The sequence below is a fragment of the Hypomesus nipponensis genome, chromosome 20 (assembly GCF_054491055.1).
Source record: "Hypomesus nipponensis isolate SF chromosome 20, ASM5449105v1, whole genome shotgun sequence".
Lineage (NCBI taxonomy): Eukaryota > Metazoa > Chordata > Actinopteri > Osmeriformes > Osmeridae > Hypomesus > Hypomesus nipponensis.
Window position 1 is genome coordinate 4,473,566 of NC_140380.1, and position 16,260 is coordinate 4,489,825.

At 48.4% G+C, this 16,260-nt stretch overlaps 2 protein-coding genes across 3 annotated transcripts; both read right to left on the reverse strand.

Moving 5' to 3' along the window:
* Nucleotides 1–419: 419 nt before the first annotated feature.
* On the reverse strand, nt 420–8,183 carry oatx (organic anion transporter X). Its single transcript, XM_084683987.1, has 10 exons — nt 7,721–8,183; nt 7,235–7,338; nt 5,594–5,748; nt 5,175–5,343; nt 4,368–4,491; nt 4,113–4,228; nt 2,920–3,134; nt 1,783–1,891; nt 1,270–1,476; nt 420–1,048 (listed from the first exon to the last, which is right to left on the reverse strand). Exons 1-10 carry the CDS (start codon nt 8,138–8,140, stop codon nt 925–927), a joined length of 1,743 nt encoding a protein of 580 aa, XP_084540113.1. The 5' UTR covers nt 8,141–8,183; the 3' UTR covers nt 420–924.
* Nucleotides 8,184–11,109: 2,926 nt separating this feature from the next.
* LOC146245679 (reticulon-3-B-like) lies at nt 11,110–16,216 on the reverse strand. 2 transcript variants are annotated; one of them, XM_084684076.1, is made up of 8 exons: nt 16,089–16,216; nt 15,870–15,965; nt 13,964–14,171; nt 13,650–13,788; nt 12,873–12,942; nt 12,479–12,525; nt 12,343–12,401; nt 11,110–12,144 (listed from the first exon to the last, which is right to left on the reverse strand). In XM_084684076.1, exons 1-8 carry the CDS (start codon nt 16,180–16,182, stop codon nt 12,096–12,098), a joined length of 762 nt encoding a protein of 253 aa, XP_084540202.1. In that variant the 5' UTR covers nt 16,183–16,216; the 3' UTR covers nt 11,110–12,095. The 2 variants fall into 2 exon arrangements, with proteins under 2 accessions (XP_084540202.1, XP_084540203.1); XM_084684077.1 differs by lacking the exon at nt 16,089–16,216 and adding an exon at nt 16,058–16,076.
* Nucleotides 16,217–16,260: the final 44 nt, after the last annotated feature.

The window sequence follows — 16,260 nt, forward strand, 5'->3', positions numbered from 1 at the left end:
GATCCCGGACACCGTGATTGGGCAGGAGGGCGCAGGATACTTCGAACACACTCCAATCAGAAGGGGGTAAGAAAAAACACCACAATATACGTAATTTACATTCTACGTTTAAGTTAGTGAAATACTGCTTATTATGTTATCAGTATTATAAGGTTATAAGGTAATTCGGTTGAGGGTAGTTGTATGTACTAGAAAGGTATCCTAAATATCAAGAATAACAATGTACACAGTTTTTTTTGTGAGTTTAATATAATGGTTCACAGTAACAAATGAAGCTTTTAACGGACAGTTCATTTAGACACTGGCACTCATAACCGATCAGTAATGTATGCATGATTACAACTTCCAGTTATAATCACGTATTGTATATAATATAATTGTATCCTATGTTAGACAATGTGACAGAAAAATAAGTTCAGTTCATAGTTGTGAACACATGCAAAATGATTTATGTTAGGTCACACATTTTTGTACCTTAAAAATGTGATTATGAAAACATTTGCAGTCCATGTATGTATGTATGTATGTATGTATGTATGTATGTATGTATGTATGTATGTATGTATGTATCTATCTATCTATCTATCTATCTATCTATCTATGTATATATTTATCTATCTATCTATCTGTCCTTCTGTCTTTCTGTCCTTCTGTCTGTCTGTCTGTCTGTCTGTCTGTCTGTCTGTCTGTCTGTCTGTCTGTCTGTCTGTCTGTCTGTCTGTACGTCTACCTACCTACTTGCATGTGATACTGGATATCTGTCTATCTATCTAGTATGTACTCTTCTAGTCTATTCAGTCCCAGTCCAGTACTGTATTAGTTTATCATACTACAATATGATACACTGTCATAAACCCGGGCCACATGTCTCGCATTGATCAGCCAGACAGTGGATGAACAGGCAGTAAAACAGGCATCAGTTGGTCAGAGAGCATATAGGCCTGCAGCCTTCCCAGAATCCTCTTCAATTCCGGGCGCCTCCTTCATATCCTGCAACGCCACGCTCTCCTTAAGCTCCTGCTTCTTCTGTCCTGACGAACTCTTGCCCCTGCGCGCACACACACAAGTACACAAACACACACACACAAGCACACACACAAACGTGCAAATATTCCCCCACACACATACACACACACAATTTGTCTTATTTAAATACAGCAAGGTAATGAAGCCACATCAAGCCTTGTGGAGCCAAACCCTCCTCTCCTCCCAGCCCCCAGTAACCTCGGTGACCCCAGCGACCCCACAGCAACCCCATGGCGACCTCACCACTTCTCCTCCGTGTCCTCGATGGTGTCTGGCAGTGGCACGTCGAGCGTCTCGGGCAGGAAGCAGGCAAACACCGCGGCCACTAGGGCGGCGCCCCCGTACACCATGCCGGGCAGGGCGGGGAGGACCTCGTCCAGGATGAGCACGGCCGGGGCCGCCATGCTGCCCAGCCGGGACATGGTGGAGGTGAAGCCCATGCCCGTCTGTCTGCGGGTGGCGAGGAGGAGGGAGAAGGGAGTCAGGCGGCCGAGCGGTGAGGGAGTCGGGCTAGTAATCAGAAGGTTGCCGGATCGATTCCCCGCCGTGCCAAATGACGTCGCGTCCTTGGGCAAGGCACTTCACCCTACTTGCCTTGGGGGGAATGTCCCTGTACTTACTGTAAGTCGCTCTGGATAAGAGCGTCTGCTAAATGACTAAATGTCAATGTAATGACAGGAGATGGTGGGGAGGTTGACATTTGGGGGAGGGAGGAGAGGAGCAGAGGGGATGGAGAAGAGAAGAGAGGAGGGTTACCTGATGACAGTAGGGTAGAGTTCTCCAGTGAAGAGGTAAACACAGGTGAAGGAGGATGAGGTAAAGGCCTTCCCCAGACAGGCTAGCGTGGTCCTCAAGGTCTGCATGTCTGAGAAGACAGCAATACACACGGCAGCCGTTACAATTAATACACACTGTCTCTTTACTATTGCTGCTGAGTGGGCTGTGCAAGTCAGTAGCATCTCCAATAGCTCTTTACCTCTGCTGCAAAACTAGCTTGACAAGCTTTATGTTAAATGTCTGTCCTATGGCGTTTTCAGGTTATATAGGCCATTTTAGGCAGGTAAGTATATAGGCCTTTCATTAATCCAATATTTTCCAGTAGCCTACTTTTAAATGCTAAGTGAGTTTTGAAATGTATATACTTTGAATTCACATACTGTATATTCACCTCCATGCATTGTAAAATGGTGCATTTATTCACTTCATTTATATTTAAATTTGTGTTTGCCATGTTTCCTATGATGTAGTATTCACTCATGCTATGTGTGTGCTTTGTAATATGTTGGCACTTCTCATTCTCCAGGAGAGATAGTCGATTGACTCATTTCAGAGAGGTCAAGGAATCATTTTTACATTTCTCCTATACAGATGTTAGCGGAAATGGCTGATCTGTTTTTTTGCTTCCCTCTGGAAAATTAATAACCAATAACACAAGTGTTTCCTACATACTATTATTATAACCAATAATAACCAATAATTATGACCAATACACTGTTCTTATTGGTCCCGAGAAGTTCTAAGAAGTCCGCAAAACCGTTCTGCAAACGTTTTTACGGACCTAGCAATAAGCGGTTGTCTTAGAGATGTTGACAACATGGCGTCTGCTTTTTCGTTTATCTTCCAGACTATTGTTGTAGTATGTAAGAAACCAAATATGGACTTTGGACTAGGTCTCGGTCAACAAACGTTTTCACAAATCTCTGCTGACAAAGGCGTTTCCAGACCTGTCGAAAAGTCTGTAAGTCTTGTATTCCACCCCCACCCCCCCCCTCCCCCCCCCTCCCCCCCTCCCTTTCTTCTGTAAAGCACATCGTGTTGCCATCTGATGTGAAATGCGCTATATAGATACAGTTCGATTTGATTTAATTCCTCTGTGTGTGTGTTGTGTCAGACCTGAAGGGACAAAGATGTTAGCAAAGATGATAAGCCCGGACACCATGAGGCAGGTGGCCTGGGTCACCCTCCGGCCGAGGTAAGTGAGCATGCCCAGTGCCACCAACTTGGCAGGGAAGTCGACAAACCCAAAGATGATTTGCATGAGGTAGATGTTCAGACCGAACTTCTGCAGGTCCATGGCAATGCCATAGTAAGCAAAGCTGGTGGAAAACCTAGAGAGACCAGAGATGGACCAATTACAGACTACGTACAGACCAGAGAGAGACCAGTTATAGACTAGATGTAGATACAGAGACACACCTGACAGACCAGGAAGAGAGCAGAGAAAGACCGTAGTGACCATAAGTAGACCACATACAGACTACATAACATATAGACTTGGCCTACAGACATACAAATCACATACATACCACATACAGACCTCATACAGTCCACTTATAGACCAAATATGGATCTTATGTAGATTATATAGAGACCACATACAGAACACATACTGACCACAAATAGATATCATTGACATATAGACAACATGTAGAGTAAATACATACTACATACATACCACATACAAACTACATATAGACCACATACAGACCACATACAGACTACATATAGACCACATACAGACCACATATAGACCTGATACAGACCACATATAGATAACATAAAGACCCCATATAGACCACATTGAGACCACATATAGACCTCATACAGACTACATATAGAGCACATACAAACTACATATAGACCACATACAGACCACACATAGACCACAAATACCCTGTTTACACTTGGTTTTGGGCGATCTGATCACAAGTGGAGAGCCCAAAGTACAAGTGTAAACGCCCACCAAGGCCCATTGTGATCAGATCCCTCCAACCACCTGCCTCGTCTGCGACACACCTGACCCCACGTCCTTTGATGTGTAAACACCAACTCATCTTGACACATCCCCCCACAAAGGAGGGAAACTTAAGAAACACAAAAGCTTGGCGCTTTGTGCAAGCGAGGCAGGCCGCTATGACACTTGAACACGAAGCAGTGAGCCGGACACCTCACGGGAGCGAACGCGAGGCATCCCAGCAGGGCGCCGTGTTCGGTTCGCCCAAAGCCGTTTCCTAGCCAGGTGGGAACAGGGTGGAGCAGGGCAGCAGAATGGGAGGGGGGGGGGGTCATGGATGGTCATTCCTCACCAGACAACCATGAGGCAGATGGAGACCCTCCTCATGACCTGCGTCTTCACCAGGCTGTAGGCCGTGTACACAGACTTACTGGACTGGATCTCCTTGTGCATGTGAGACTCCACCACCTGCACAGACACACACATACGCGCCCAGGCACACACACACGCGCGTGCGTTCAGTATGATTGATACCTACAGGACTTGCTACACGTGGTGCAAACACACATATCTCACACATGCACACACACACAGCACACACACACACCGCTACGGTGATCTTGTCGACCATCTCTGGCTTGCCGTTGGTGCGAGCCACACGATGCAGCAGACTCACAGCCTCCTTGGTCCTCCGGTTCAGAACCAGCCAACGGGCCGACTCATAGAACCACCTGCCAGCCGATAGCAGGACAGCACAGAAACACACAGCCAATAGGAAGACAGCACAGGAACACACAGCCAGTAGGGAGACAGCACAGGAACATGCAGCCAATAGGAGGACGGCACCAGAACACACAGCCAATAGGAGGACAGCACAGGACAACACAGCCAGTAAGAGGATAGCACAGGAACACGCAGCCAATAGGAGGACAGTACGGGAGCAGATAGCCAACAAGAGGACAGCACAGGAACACAGAGATAGTCCGATATTATTGTTAGATCATACATTTGTCTGAGTGTGTGTGACAGTAGTTTGTGTATATATATTAATGTGTTTTTATGAATGTGTGTGTGTGTTATTGTTGTGCGGGGCAGACGGGTAGTGAAGGTGGAAGGTGGACATTGATGGCATTGGAGTAAAGCACACAGGATATTTCTGCGGGGACACTGCTTTGTCACAAAACAGAATGGGTGTGAGTGTGCGTGAGCGCGTGTACACAATGCGTGTGTGTCAGTGTGAGTGTGTGTATACGCTGTGTGTGTGCGCGCGTGTGTGCGTGCATAATGTGTGTGTGTATGTGTGTCCGGGTGAGCGTGTGTATACACTGTCTGTGTGTGTGTGTGTGTGGGCGTGTATTCACCTGTCTGTGTTTGTGTGTGTGTCGGTGTGTGTGTTTGCCCGTGTGCTGCTCACCAGCTGTAGAGGAAGAACAGGAAGAAGGGCGCGCACACGGCGACCTGCAGGTGGCGCCAGTCTCTGACACTGTAGGCGATCCCTGCCAGCAGCATCTGACCGAACGTGAAGAAGAAGGAGGTCAGCGTGCCCACCACCGTCCGAGACTTGGTGGGGATCCACTCCACCTCTGTGGACACACACGCACACACAGAGGGGGGTCGGGGGGTGGGGGGAGGGGGAGAGAGGTGGAGAGGGGGTGAGGGGGAAGTGGGAGTTTAAACGAGACGTGTGTCTACGTATGTGGTGTGTGCGTAGGTGGGTAGTGTGTGTGTGTGTGTGTGTGTGTGGGGGGGGGGGGGGGGGGGTAGCGAGTGTGTGTGTGTGTGTGTGTGGGGGGGGGGGTAGCGTGTGCGTGTGTGTCTGTTAGAGGGACCCACTGAGGGAGACGGCGTTGAGGATGATCCCGGACACGGCCATGCCGGCGAGGAAGCGGAAGGTGCAGAAGGCCACGTAAGAGGGGGACAGGGCCGTGCAGGAACCCAGCACGGCCAGCTGGAAGTAGGACCACACCAGCAGAGCCTTACGACCGAACCTGCACACACACACACACGCACACAGGAACTCACGCGCACGCACACACTCGTACACATGGCAAACACGCATGTATGCACGCAGGTGCGCCCAGTCACACATTACCATACACAACGGAAAGAAACAACGACATTACATGAGATCGCTCACTAGAAGAACTGCATTACTTCACTTCTTTGGTTATTCAATAATGTAGCTGTCCTGTAGTATCATACAATGTAGTTGTACTGTAGTTATTCTATAATGTAGTTGGACTGTAGTATTCTATGCTCTAGTTGTACTGTAATAATTACATGGTAGTAATGTAGTCATCGATGTGTTCTATACTGTTGTTGCACTGTTATAATCCAATTCTGTAGTTGTACTGTAGTATTTCTAATGTTTTACTGAGGTAATTCTATAGTTCAAATGTAGTAATTCAACACTGTGGAAGAATGTAGTAATGCTATGGTAGCCTAGCATTATGCTATTAAATGCTATAGTTCTACTGTAGTAATTCTATAGCTCTTTCTGCTTTGTGGACCTGGCTGCTAGTCCCAGTTTGTCTGCTTTGTGGACCTTGGCCTGCACAACAAAATAAAAAGCTTTGTACGTAAACAGCAGAGTCCCTCTGTCACACTGGGAGCAGGGGGCTTGGAGTGCACGTGTCCACACCTGCACACACACATACACTCCTAGCACACACACTTGCTTCTAATACGCACACATCCACAGCTTGCTCGCTGGCTTGTTTGCGTGCTCACAAGCAGGGTCTCCCAGAGTGAGGCTGTGAAAGTCTCAAACCGTGAAACAACAAACAGAACTGTGTTCTCTGAGGAATGTTAATCCTCCTGTCAGCTGCTCTGTCCACCAGCACCAGCACTGACCAGAAACCTGACCCGAACCCTGACTAGAACCAGAACCAGGACCCTGACCGGTACCCTATAGAACTCTGACCAGAGCCCAGATGCCGAACCCAGACCAGAACCCTATAGAACCCTGATCAGAACCCTGACCACAACCCTGACCAGTACTCTGACCAGTAGCCTGCAGAACCAGATCCCTGACCCAGAAATCTCAACAGAACCCTGGAGAACCAGAACCCTGACCAGACCCTTCTTTAGGTTAGTATAGGTTTATAAGGTTAGTATAGGTTACTATGCGTATTAGAGGTTTAGTATGCTGTATTGTATATTGTATTTTATTTTGTATATTTAGGAGGTTTATTATTTTCTAGCTTATCATAGATGTAATCTATGTTCTGAGTAATATAAGTTATGCTATGTGTGTTATGCCAGGTTGCTTTGCGTTGTCTTGTCCTAAGAATTTCAGTGCCCAGTCTGACCTTTTGTTGTTCTGTGCATCTGAATAAAAGACTTGAACTTGAACCCTGAGAGAGGGTGAAAGGTCAGGGGTGATAGATTGGAGGTGAGAGGTCAGTGGTGAGAGGTCAGGAGTGACGAGTTGGAAGTGTAAGGGTCAGGGATGAGAGGTCAAAGGTCACCCACCTGTCCGACAGCCCCCCGAAAATGATGGCTCCAGTCAGGACTCCGCCCATGTAGACGGTCTGACTCATCTGCTTCAGAGGGCGCAACGTACACACCAAGTCCCACTGTGGAGTACACACACACTGTTAACACATGCATGCACACACACACCATATACACATGCAAACCATAAACACATGTATTCACACACATGCACACACCATATAATATGCACACACAGACATCACAGACACATATGCAAGCATGCACACTCACATGCAAGCAAATGCACGCACGTGCACGGACAAGCACACACACACACACACACACACACACAAATACACACGTCATCATCTTCATCATCTTCTCCATCACTTACACCACTTAATCACTTATTTTATGAGGGTTTCATCACTTTATACACATTACCAACGTATCCGTGCCAAAAATGCGCCACGCGCAAAGACATTTACCCACTCCGTAGTGCGTGCAGCCCCAATTGCTCACCTCTGTCACGATGGTGGAGAGGAACTCCGTCCGGTCGTACGTCCACCCGTCCAGGCACAACTCCGTCTCGGGCTCCGTCCCATTAGCGAACGTTACCGGTGTGCTTGCGTTGCCCTCGAGGAGATGCCACTGCGCCTCCACGTACCGCGTGCACTTGTCCAGTCTGTTCCCGCCAGCGTCGGTCGGGATGAAGACGCGCAGCAGTTGACTCTCATCCACATCCTCGAGGGAGACGTTGTGAGTCCTCGCAATGGAAGTTCTGTTCGGGATGGTACAGTGATGCCCCGGTGTTCCCGCCGTGAAGTTGTTGAGGAGGTTCTGGCTAGCCATCAGCAGACCGGGAATCGAGATCAGCGTGACGTGGAGCCACTGAAACCGTCCGAACCCGCCAACGTCATTCAGGAGCTCCGCGAACCCCATACCGGCGAAAGACACTGAACGTCGTTACACCGAGTAGTAGTAGAAGTTGTCCTCAGTCTTGAGAAGCTCCGGGAACGTTGTGACAGTCTTTGTATGGCTGAGTGTGGATACAGCGCGGAGACCCGGAGCGCATCTACTCCAAATCTTGTTGTCAGCTTTGAAGTTAATGTTCCACCTGAATAGTTTTTCCTTGAGGAGCCTGACAACTTATTTTAGTGTCACGGTGTTACGACATGGAGATAAAACCAATCCGACCGTGCAATCATTCATGGAGCCGTTAATGGTTGTCAAGCGTCCGTCGTACTGGGTCATGTATGGGACAGACCCCGGCCTCCGACACCGCGGGCCCGCTGGGAGCGAGTGGTCATGTGTGCGTTTGCAGATGAGGTGGTTGGGGTACTGTGTTGGAGCCCTCGGTTATACTTGCTCGTCCTTGACTTTGATTCATAGCCTTAAGTTTAAACTGTGGTGGTATAATTACGGCGATCCTGGTATCATTAACAGGATATTAAACACGCAAAAAAACATATAGATGCATTAATACAAACTCAAATACAAAATTGAGCTCTCTCCACAACTTCAGCTCACATGTTAGTGGTCATTACATTAGCACCTCCGCGGTGTTAAATCCTGTGGAGGATTTACCGGCTGTGCCAGCATGGCGGGAACAGCGAGGCTCAGAGGAGACCTCATTGACATGCTAATCTCGGTACCGAGACCTAGTCCGGTCCAAGACATGCTTTATGATCATGTAGCGCTGGCGCTCGACTGCTTAGTATGCACCCCGCAAACGTGGGTCGCCTCCGTCTTGGTCCAATATCATGGCCAGACCATGTCTCACCATGGAGACCTTGGCGTGAGAGAGTTCATGTCTGATAACATGCGTATAGCCTATCTGTCTGTGTCAAAGATCCGAAACAGGCGGTAACCAGGTGACATAACCAGGCGGTAAGGCTGTGAACATGCAGTAAGATTTTGAGCAGGCAATCAGGCAGTAACCAGGCTGTTTCCAGGCAGTAAGGCAGCAACTGGGCTGTAATCAGGCAGTAAGGCCATGAACAGGCTGCCAGGCAACAACCAGGCTGTAACCAAGCAGTAAGTCTGTGATTAGGTGTTAACTGGAGAAGTTGTTATTGGACAAATGGATCGGATAAACCACTCATCTGGTGAGGGTTCTCTTTTTACCCCTCTACCCCCCCCCCCCCCCCCCCCCCCATCCCCCTATAGAGCAACCAACAGACGGAAAATAGGAAATAACCACCAGGAAATAGAGGAGGTGCTGGACAGGAAACAGGAAATGGCTCTTAGGAAATATTGAAGCTATACACTGTCAGAGCAGAGAGGAGCCGAGGGTGTGGACTGGGGATTGAAGCGTGGTCTCTGTAAATTGTGTAGACTGTGTTTGTTCTGCTAATCAGTCTCTGCCCAGTTATCCATTTCCTGCTCTTGAGATTCTGCTGAGTCATGGATTAAACGTTCACATCTGACCCAGTCCATGATGAACTCCTCTCAGGCCGCCCCACCGCTCGCCCTACACGTATGTGCGTGTGCCATTGAGTGTGTGTGTACGTATGTGTGTGCATGTATGACCGTGTGTCTCCGACAGCATGAGGCAATTCACTCCAGAAATGTTTGTGCATGTCTGTACGTGTTTGTGTGTCCAATGCTGAAACGTCCCCCACGGTGCCTCCCTGAAGCTGCGTGTCTGTGCTCATGTATGTGTTTGCATTGGTGTATGTGGGGGGGCCCACATACACAAAGTCTAGCCCAGCTGTGCGCGAGTGTCTATCATGATGGACATGATACCCCACCAGGTCCATCTTCACTTTCCGAGAAAAGTCCTCGGAGCAAAAATCGGAATCATCGCCTGCGATCCATGGGAGGCTGGAACACAGAGTTCTGGAACTGGATGACCATGAACAGTTTTCTATAGCCTGTGTCCCGCTGCCAGCCGAGTCTGCATCATTTGTATCTCGTCTTCGGACAGAACTCACACCTCCTTGTGCGACGTTAACCCACACAAACAGTCATGGGCCCTCGTGTTGTTACATTTCACAGAGTGAAAGCAGAGGGCGGCGCTATTTCATTTTGATCATGTCGTCGCGTCATCTGCACTTTCGCACTTCTAATGTCCAAGTTGTCGAAGTCGTTCGTCATTCATTGTTTATTACACCCTGCCACTGTGTAAATAACTACGTGTATACCGTGTGTGTGTGAAGCGAAAGAAGGAACTTTTATTCATCTGACAACCTGTGTTGCACACTTGTGCACACTGATACTACATCACGGTCTGTGATGCCAGGGTTGAGACATTGTTGTTGCCGCGCGCCTGACAGCTGAGACGTGGTTCCTCTGCACTGTGACATGTTACAGATTGTTCCCAGGTACAGACCGTTCCCTGACTTGCCACCGAAACAGTGTGCCCTTTTGACCCTTCGTTTTCCGCTGTGCTAAGAGTGAGACGCAGGTGGGAGAGAAGGGGCTGGGGGGGAAAGGACGGGGAGAGCAAAGGAAGGGGGGTGGGCGCATGGGGGCAAGAAGGACATGGGTTTACGCGTAGAAAGGGAGGCAGAGGATCGAGGGAGAGGAAGGTAGAGAGGAGAGAGGGGGAAGGTAAACAGTGAAGGGAGGAGAGGGGAAAGAGAGGAGAGAAGGCAGAGGAGGGAAAGAGAAGGTTTAGAGGAGAGGGAGGAGAGTGGAAGGTAGAGGGGGGGGGGGGAGAGGAAAGAAGGTAGAGAGGGTCGAGGAGGGGAAGAGAGAAAGTGGGGAGGTAGAGAAAGGAGAGTGACAGTAGGGAGAGAGGGGGGAGGTTTGAGTCGTAGAAAGTGAGGCAGAGAGGATATAGGCAGAAGAAGGTAGAGGAGAGAGAGGGGAAGGTAGGGAGGAGAAAGAGGGGAAGGTAGAGATAGGGGGGAAGAGAAGAGAGAAGGTAGAGGGAGGGAAGAGAGAAGAAGAAGAGGAAAAGACAGTTCTCATGGTTTCCTTCTCTTTTATTTCAAGTTGATGAGCTGTTTTCCAAACCCTCAGTGCACAGAAGCTCCACCTCAAATCAACAGAACGACCACAAGACTTCATCTCCCATACATATAAATTAAAAATGATCGTTATTTCCAGACATTTTTTTTTTTTTTTTTTACAAACTACAACTAAACTACCACGACAGATTGGTTGTCATTTTTTTTTTGTGTTTGTTTTTGTTTGTTTTTCCTCCACACACAGACACAAAACAGATGAGTACAAACGTTTGCTTTGAGAGGTGCAACAGTAGTGAAACCTCAGTAGCCCGGTCACTTGAAATGTTGCCAGACGCGCGCGCACACAGGGCCCAGTTCACATGCTCGACACCTGCATCCGTTCCTCCCTCCCGCCCGCCCTCCTCCAGGTAATGGTGCGATGACAGGACAGGTAGCATACGTGTGGTAGCACAGGCTAGCACCCACCCAGTCACATGAGCTCAGAGGAGAGGAGGGGACGGAGGGAGCATGTGTACATTGCTTGGACAGGGCCCGTGTCTGTAACAGTATTCACACTCGGTACATACACACCATCCAGGTAGCAGCTGGCAGACAGACTAGGCAGGCGGGCAGACAGACGAGAGCCACACACAGACAGGTAGACAGACAGACACACACACACACAGAGACATACGTACAGACCGACACAGAGACAAGTAATCAGGGAGACAGTAGTGCTGAGCTGCTATGACAGACAGGTGAGCTGCACTCTATACTATACTGGCTAGTTACAGACAGAGTTACACCGGTTCAAACAGGTTCAGACTGGTTCTGGTGGTTGACAGGATTCCAGTGGTGGATGGGTTGATCACTAGTATTATATTCTGCTGTTTCACAAGCATGGGGAGGGATGGGGGATGGAGGGGAGGGGGGGAATTAAGGGATGGAGAGGAGTGCAAGAGAACAGGATGGGGGGGGGGGATAGGTGGAGGGATGAGGAATCACTCTGCTTTAGTGCGCTTTATGGCTCCTGGGAGCTTGTCTTGAAGCCTGGAGGAGATGAGGAACAAAAAGATGCAGAATGTTAGAAACCAGAAAATCGTAGAATACTAAAAAAAGATCTAATCAATTACCAATCAAGTTACAAGTCTCCTAACCAATCACTGGGGAGACACGCGCCTCCTAAACAATCAAAAGCGGGAGACAGCTTTCCTAACCAATCACAGACGGGGACGGGGGGTGTCTTACTTGGCCATGGTCTCCTCCACCCGGGAGCGAATCAGATCAATGTATCGATCAATCTGGGTCTGGTAGAAGACGCAGGGGTTAGCAAACAGTTTGGAGGCACACACGCACACAGCGAGGCATAGGAGTATAATCATACCTTGTTCTTCTCATATATCAGAGGTGTGCTGAAAAAGATGATGTCAGCTGGGGGGAGAGAGAGACAGAGAGAGAGACAGAGAGAGAGACAGAGAGAGAGACACAGAGGCAGAGAGATCATGTTAAAGGAAACCACTATGTGGTAAGTAAATAGAGACTGTTCCTTGACTCTTGATCCTTGATCTTCCGTACTTTCCATTTGCACTATACGCGAGTCGCGGGATGAAAACCAACGCTAAAGGAATGAAACGTTCTACTTTGTGTTGCTGGCTAGGTGTTGCTATGGGGTGACTTGGTGTTGCTAGGGCGTGGCTCGGTGTTGCTAGGGGGTGGCTCGGTGTTGCTAGGGGGGTAACAGGGGAGGCTGTGTGTTGCTAGGCACCGCCGGGTCTTACCCAAGATGAGGATGGTGATGCCATTGAAGACAGCTCCCACATAGGTCATCAGCCACATTACACCTGCCAACTGGAACACACACACACACACACACACACACACACACACACACACAGCTCAGAACACACACTCCTCAGAAGTGCATGAATGGTTGGTAGGTGGGGACTTTGAGGGAATCCATGCGGTGTTTGCATGTTTGAGTATAAGGTGATGTGTGCATGTGTGTGTGAAGTGGTGTGTGTATGCGAGTGTGCGTGTGCAGTGATTTTGTTTTATTGGTTTCACACAACATGTGAGGGTGTGGTAGAAACCTGTAATGGCCCATATGAAAGATCACACCCAAAAGACATACAAAAGCTTAAATATGAACATGCAAAACCACCAAAACATTCTAAATATTAGCATTCAAAATTTGCTCATAAAAAAAGTCAAGAATAGTACAAATTGCAGAGAAGCAGTTGTAACTGCAATATTCACATAATGAACAACAGTTTGTATGTGTGATCATTACAGATACAATTCAAGTGTTTTGAAAGTAAGGCATCTCATAGACAATGACACGAGGAATCTGTTTAATGTGCATTTTCATTCCAGAAGATAATGATAATAGTAAAAGCAAGTACTTGATAGAAAATGGGACATTTTATACAAAGGAATATGAAGAGGCCTAGCCTGTCTTGATGGTAACTAGTGGATTCTGAAGAAATTAATTACGTAAAATAAAAAATAAATAAGGTTTGAAGAACGTTGTCAAATTTGTGTGTGTGCATGCAGACCTTGAGGGAATCCACCAGGTCCTCCACTAGTAGGAGACGGCGCGCCTGTCTGGTGAAGCGGTTCACGTAGGCCAGCGACACATCCACTCCCTTCCGGAAGGTCTCCGCAGGGATGCTGATGTCACGCTCCATCAGGGCCCTGCCGCACACAGGGTTAAACGTTAAAGGGGAAGTCCGCTCAAAATACAGCTCTATAAAATACAGCTCTGTCGAGTGCACTGGCCCTTTAAACAAAGCCCTAAAAAAGGTCCAGTCCACTCGAAATGTAAATCCAGTACAGCATGTATTAGATGGGGCAAGAGTCTGGCACGCACTTGAAGGGGTGGCCATCATCTGACTTCTGCACGGCCTGGATGACAGACTTGTAGATGCGGAAGGTGATGGAGACGCAGAGGAAGGCCAGCAGCAGATAGGACACTACGCTGATCACGCTGAATGTCGCCAAGGAGACCAGCACCACCAGGGATAGGCCGAACGCCACCGCTGACTTCTTGGGGTCACGCCAGTAGACCAGCTCTAGAGCTGGAGATGGACACACACACACACAGAGAGAGAGACACACACACACACCACATACAGGGGATGGAGAGGGTAGGAGAAGAGGGGAAAGAAAGAACAGTTTGAGTGTTGATTGCTCTGAGAGCTCAATCCTTAAACAAACGGAACAAAATAGTGTCTATTCAGGCTGGTCATTCTTCTTTGGCACCACCTTCCATTAAAAATGCCACATACACTTAGGCTATATTCTACAAATACATTTGGAACAAAATTGTGTCTATTCAGGCTGGTCATTTTTCTTTGGCACCACCTTCCATTAAGAATGCCACATACACTTAGGCTATATTCTACAAATACATTCTACTTGAATTCTGTTTATTCGCTAAAACCTTACAGGGCACCAAGTCACAACAGACTTGTCCCACACAAGCACACTGGCAGAAGTGCTACGTCATTGTGTTTCCTGACAGCCATCTTGTAGTGACCAACATTGAGCCAGCGAGTTTCCTCATGCGGCCCCAACCTCCATCCCCAGCCTCACCCCTCAGCCTCCACCCCCTAGCCCCCCCCCTCCTCAGCCTACATCCCCAGCCTCACCCCTCAGCCTCCACCCCCTAGCCCCCCCCCCCTTCCCCAGCCTCACCCCTCAGCCTCCACCCCCCTCCTCAGCCTCCACCCCCCTCCTCAGCCTCCACCCCCATCCTTCATCCCCTACCCTGAGCCTCCACACTCCATCCCCATCCTCAGCCTAGCTAGCAGGATAATCCATGTTACAACACAGGGGCTCACATACCTCAAAGACATTTCCAAGGGTTAGACCACGCTGGAATGGAGTCATGCGTTAGGCCTTACACTTCTTGGGTAACCGACACAATAGAACCTTATAGTGGTCCATTATTTCCCGGTCACAAGCTCACAACAAGCTGCTAAACAGGCGCTCTACAACGGGCAATTGTGTCAGCATGCTCCGAGTGTGTGTGATATCCACTTGTTCGACTGGTCGAGTTTCATCGTTTATGTTAGTGGACTTTGACGGGGTAGTGGTTGGCAGACAAATGCTCGTCAATGTGATGATGATGGGCACAAACTGCTTGAGCAAAGGAAACCAGAATTTGATGGCTGGCTAATTACAAATTTCCTTCTTAAAAACTGTCACTAACAGTTACGATGTGCTACTGTACACCATGGCTAATGCAATATCAGAACGTACGTAAATACTTTACTAAAGTAGAGACGTTAAACTGAACGTTACACTGGGGATAATTGGCCGCATTGAAAACACCTGCCGCTACATCCACGGCCTACGAAAGTGTGGACCACAGCAGGATGTTAGTATACCATTACCACAAGCACAGGCTGTTGGGTTAGCTAGACATCTTTTTTTGCCTAAACATAACGTCGGGTTCTTTCGTTTCAGATTATCTAGCTAGCCGATTTGGCTGGGCTTGCTACACATGCTAGCTAGCAGACATGTTCGTCAATCACTGTCAAACTGCCAAACCCCGCGCCCTGGCTCTAGCTAGCTGGCTAGAAGTAGCAGGCTAGAGCTAACCTAGCATTTTCATCATACTGTTCTTCCGAAATAATGATGCTGCTGAACGGGAGAAACCAGCAACGCAAACATACTGTTGAAAATGGGTTTCGACATTACGAGTTTGACATATATGGAGTCCCCGCTATACATTGAATTCGGTTCGTTGATGCAGCTGAATGAATACAGACCTGATAACGTGGATTCTTTCATCGCTGCGGCGGAGTTTTGAGAGGACGAGATGTGAGCAGACTGGGCCGTAGGGTCCATTTTTAGGATGATACTGCCTATAAAGCAAATGAACAAGAAACCCCCAAATTAGACAAATACTACAGACATGTACACTCAGCTTAAATTTGGGAAAATTTGGATTGATTACGCAAGTCGCGATAGATGACTAGCTGGCTTACAACTAGTCCTGCCGTTGCTGTGAAAATTGTGTTTTCTCAGCACAACGAGGGGCGTGTCTTTGAGAGTGGGGGCTTTGAAGGTGTGGTACCCCATATTCCGTTAAAGTAACAGGCCACCTACATTTGAACCTGCCGAAAATTGGAACGGAGGGGGGGGGGGGCGTGTGTGTGG

Bases quoted from the DNA above. Each gene is read 5' to 3' on its own strand.
- oatx (XM_084683987.1), bottom strand. From the start codon at position 8,140: ATGGGGTTCGCGGAGCTCCTGAATGACGTTGGCGGGTTCGGACGGTTT. The intron at 5,749-7,234 runs GTGGGTGACCTT...GTGTGTGTGCAG, and splicing joins TTCGGGGGGCTGTCGGACAG to GTTCGGTCGTAAGGCTCTGC. The intron at 1,049-1,269 runs GTGAGGTCGCCA...GTGTGCGCGCAG, and splicing joins GAGGACACGGAGGAGAAGTG to GGGCAAGAGTTCGTCAGGAC.
- LOC146245679 (XM_084684076.1), bottom strand. From the start codon at position 16,182: ATGGGGTACCACACCTTCAAAGCCCCCACTCTCAAAGACACGCCCCTC. The intron at 12,526-12,872 runs GTAAGACCCGGC...CTCTCCCCCCAG, and splicing joins CATCACCATCCTCATCTTGG to CTGACATCATCTTTTTCAGC. The intron at 12,145-12,342 runs GTAAGACACCCC...CATCTCCTCCAG, and splicing joins GTGGAGGAGACCATGGCCAA to GCTTCAAGACAAGCTCCCAG.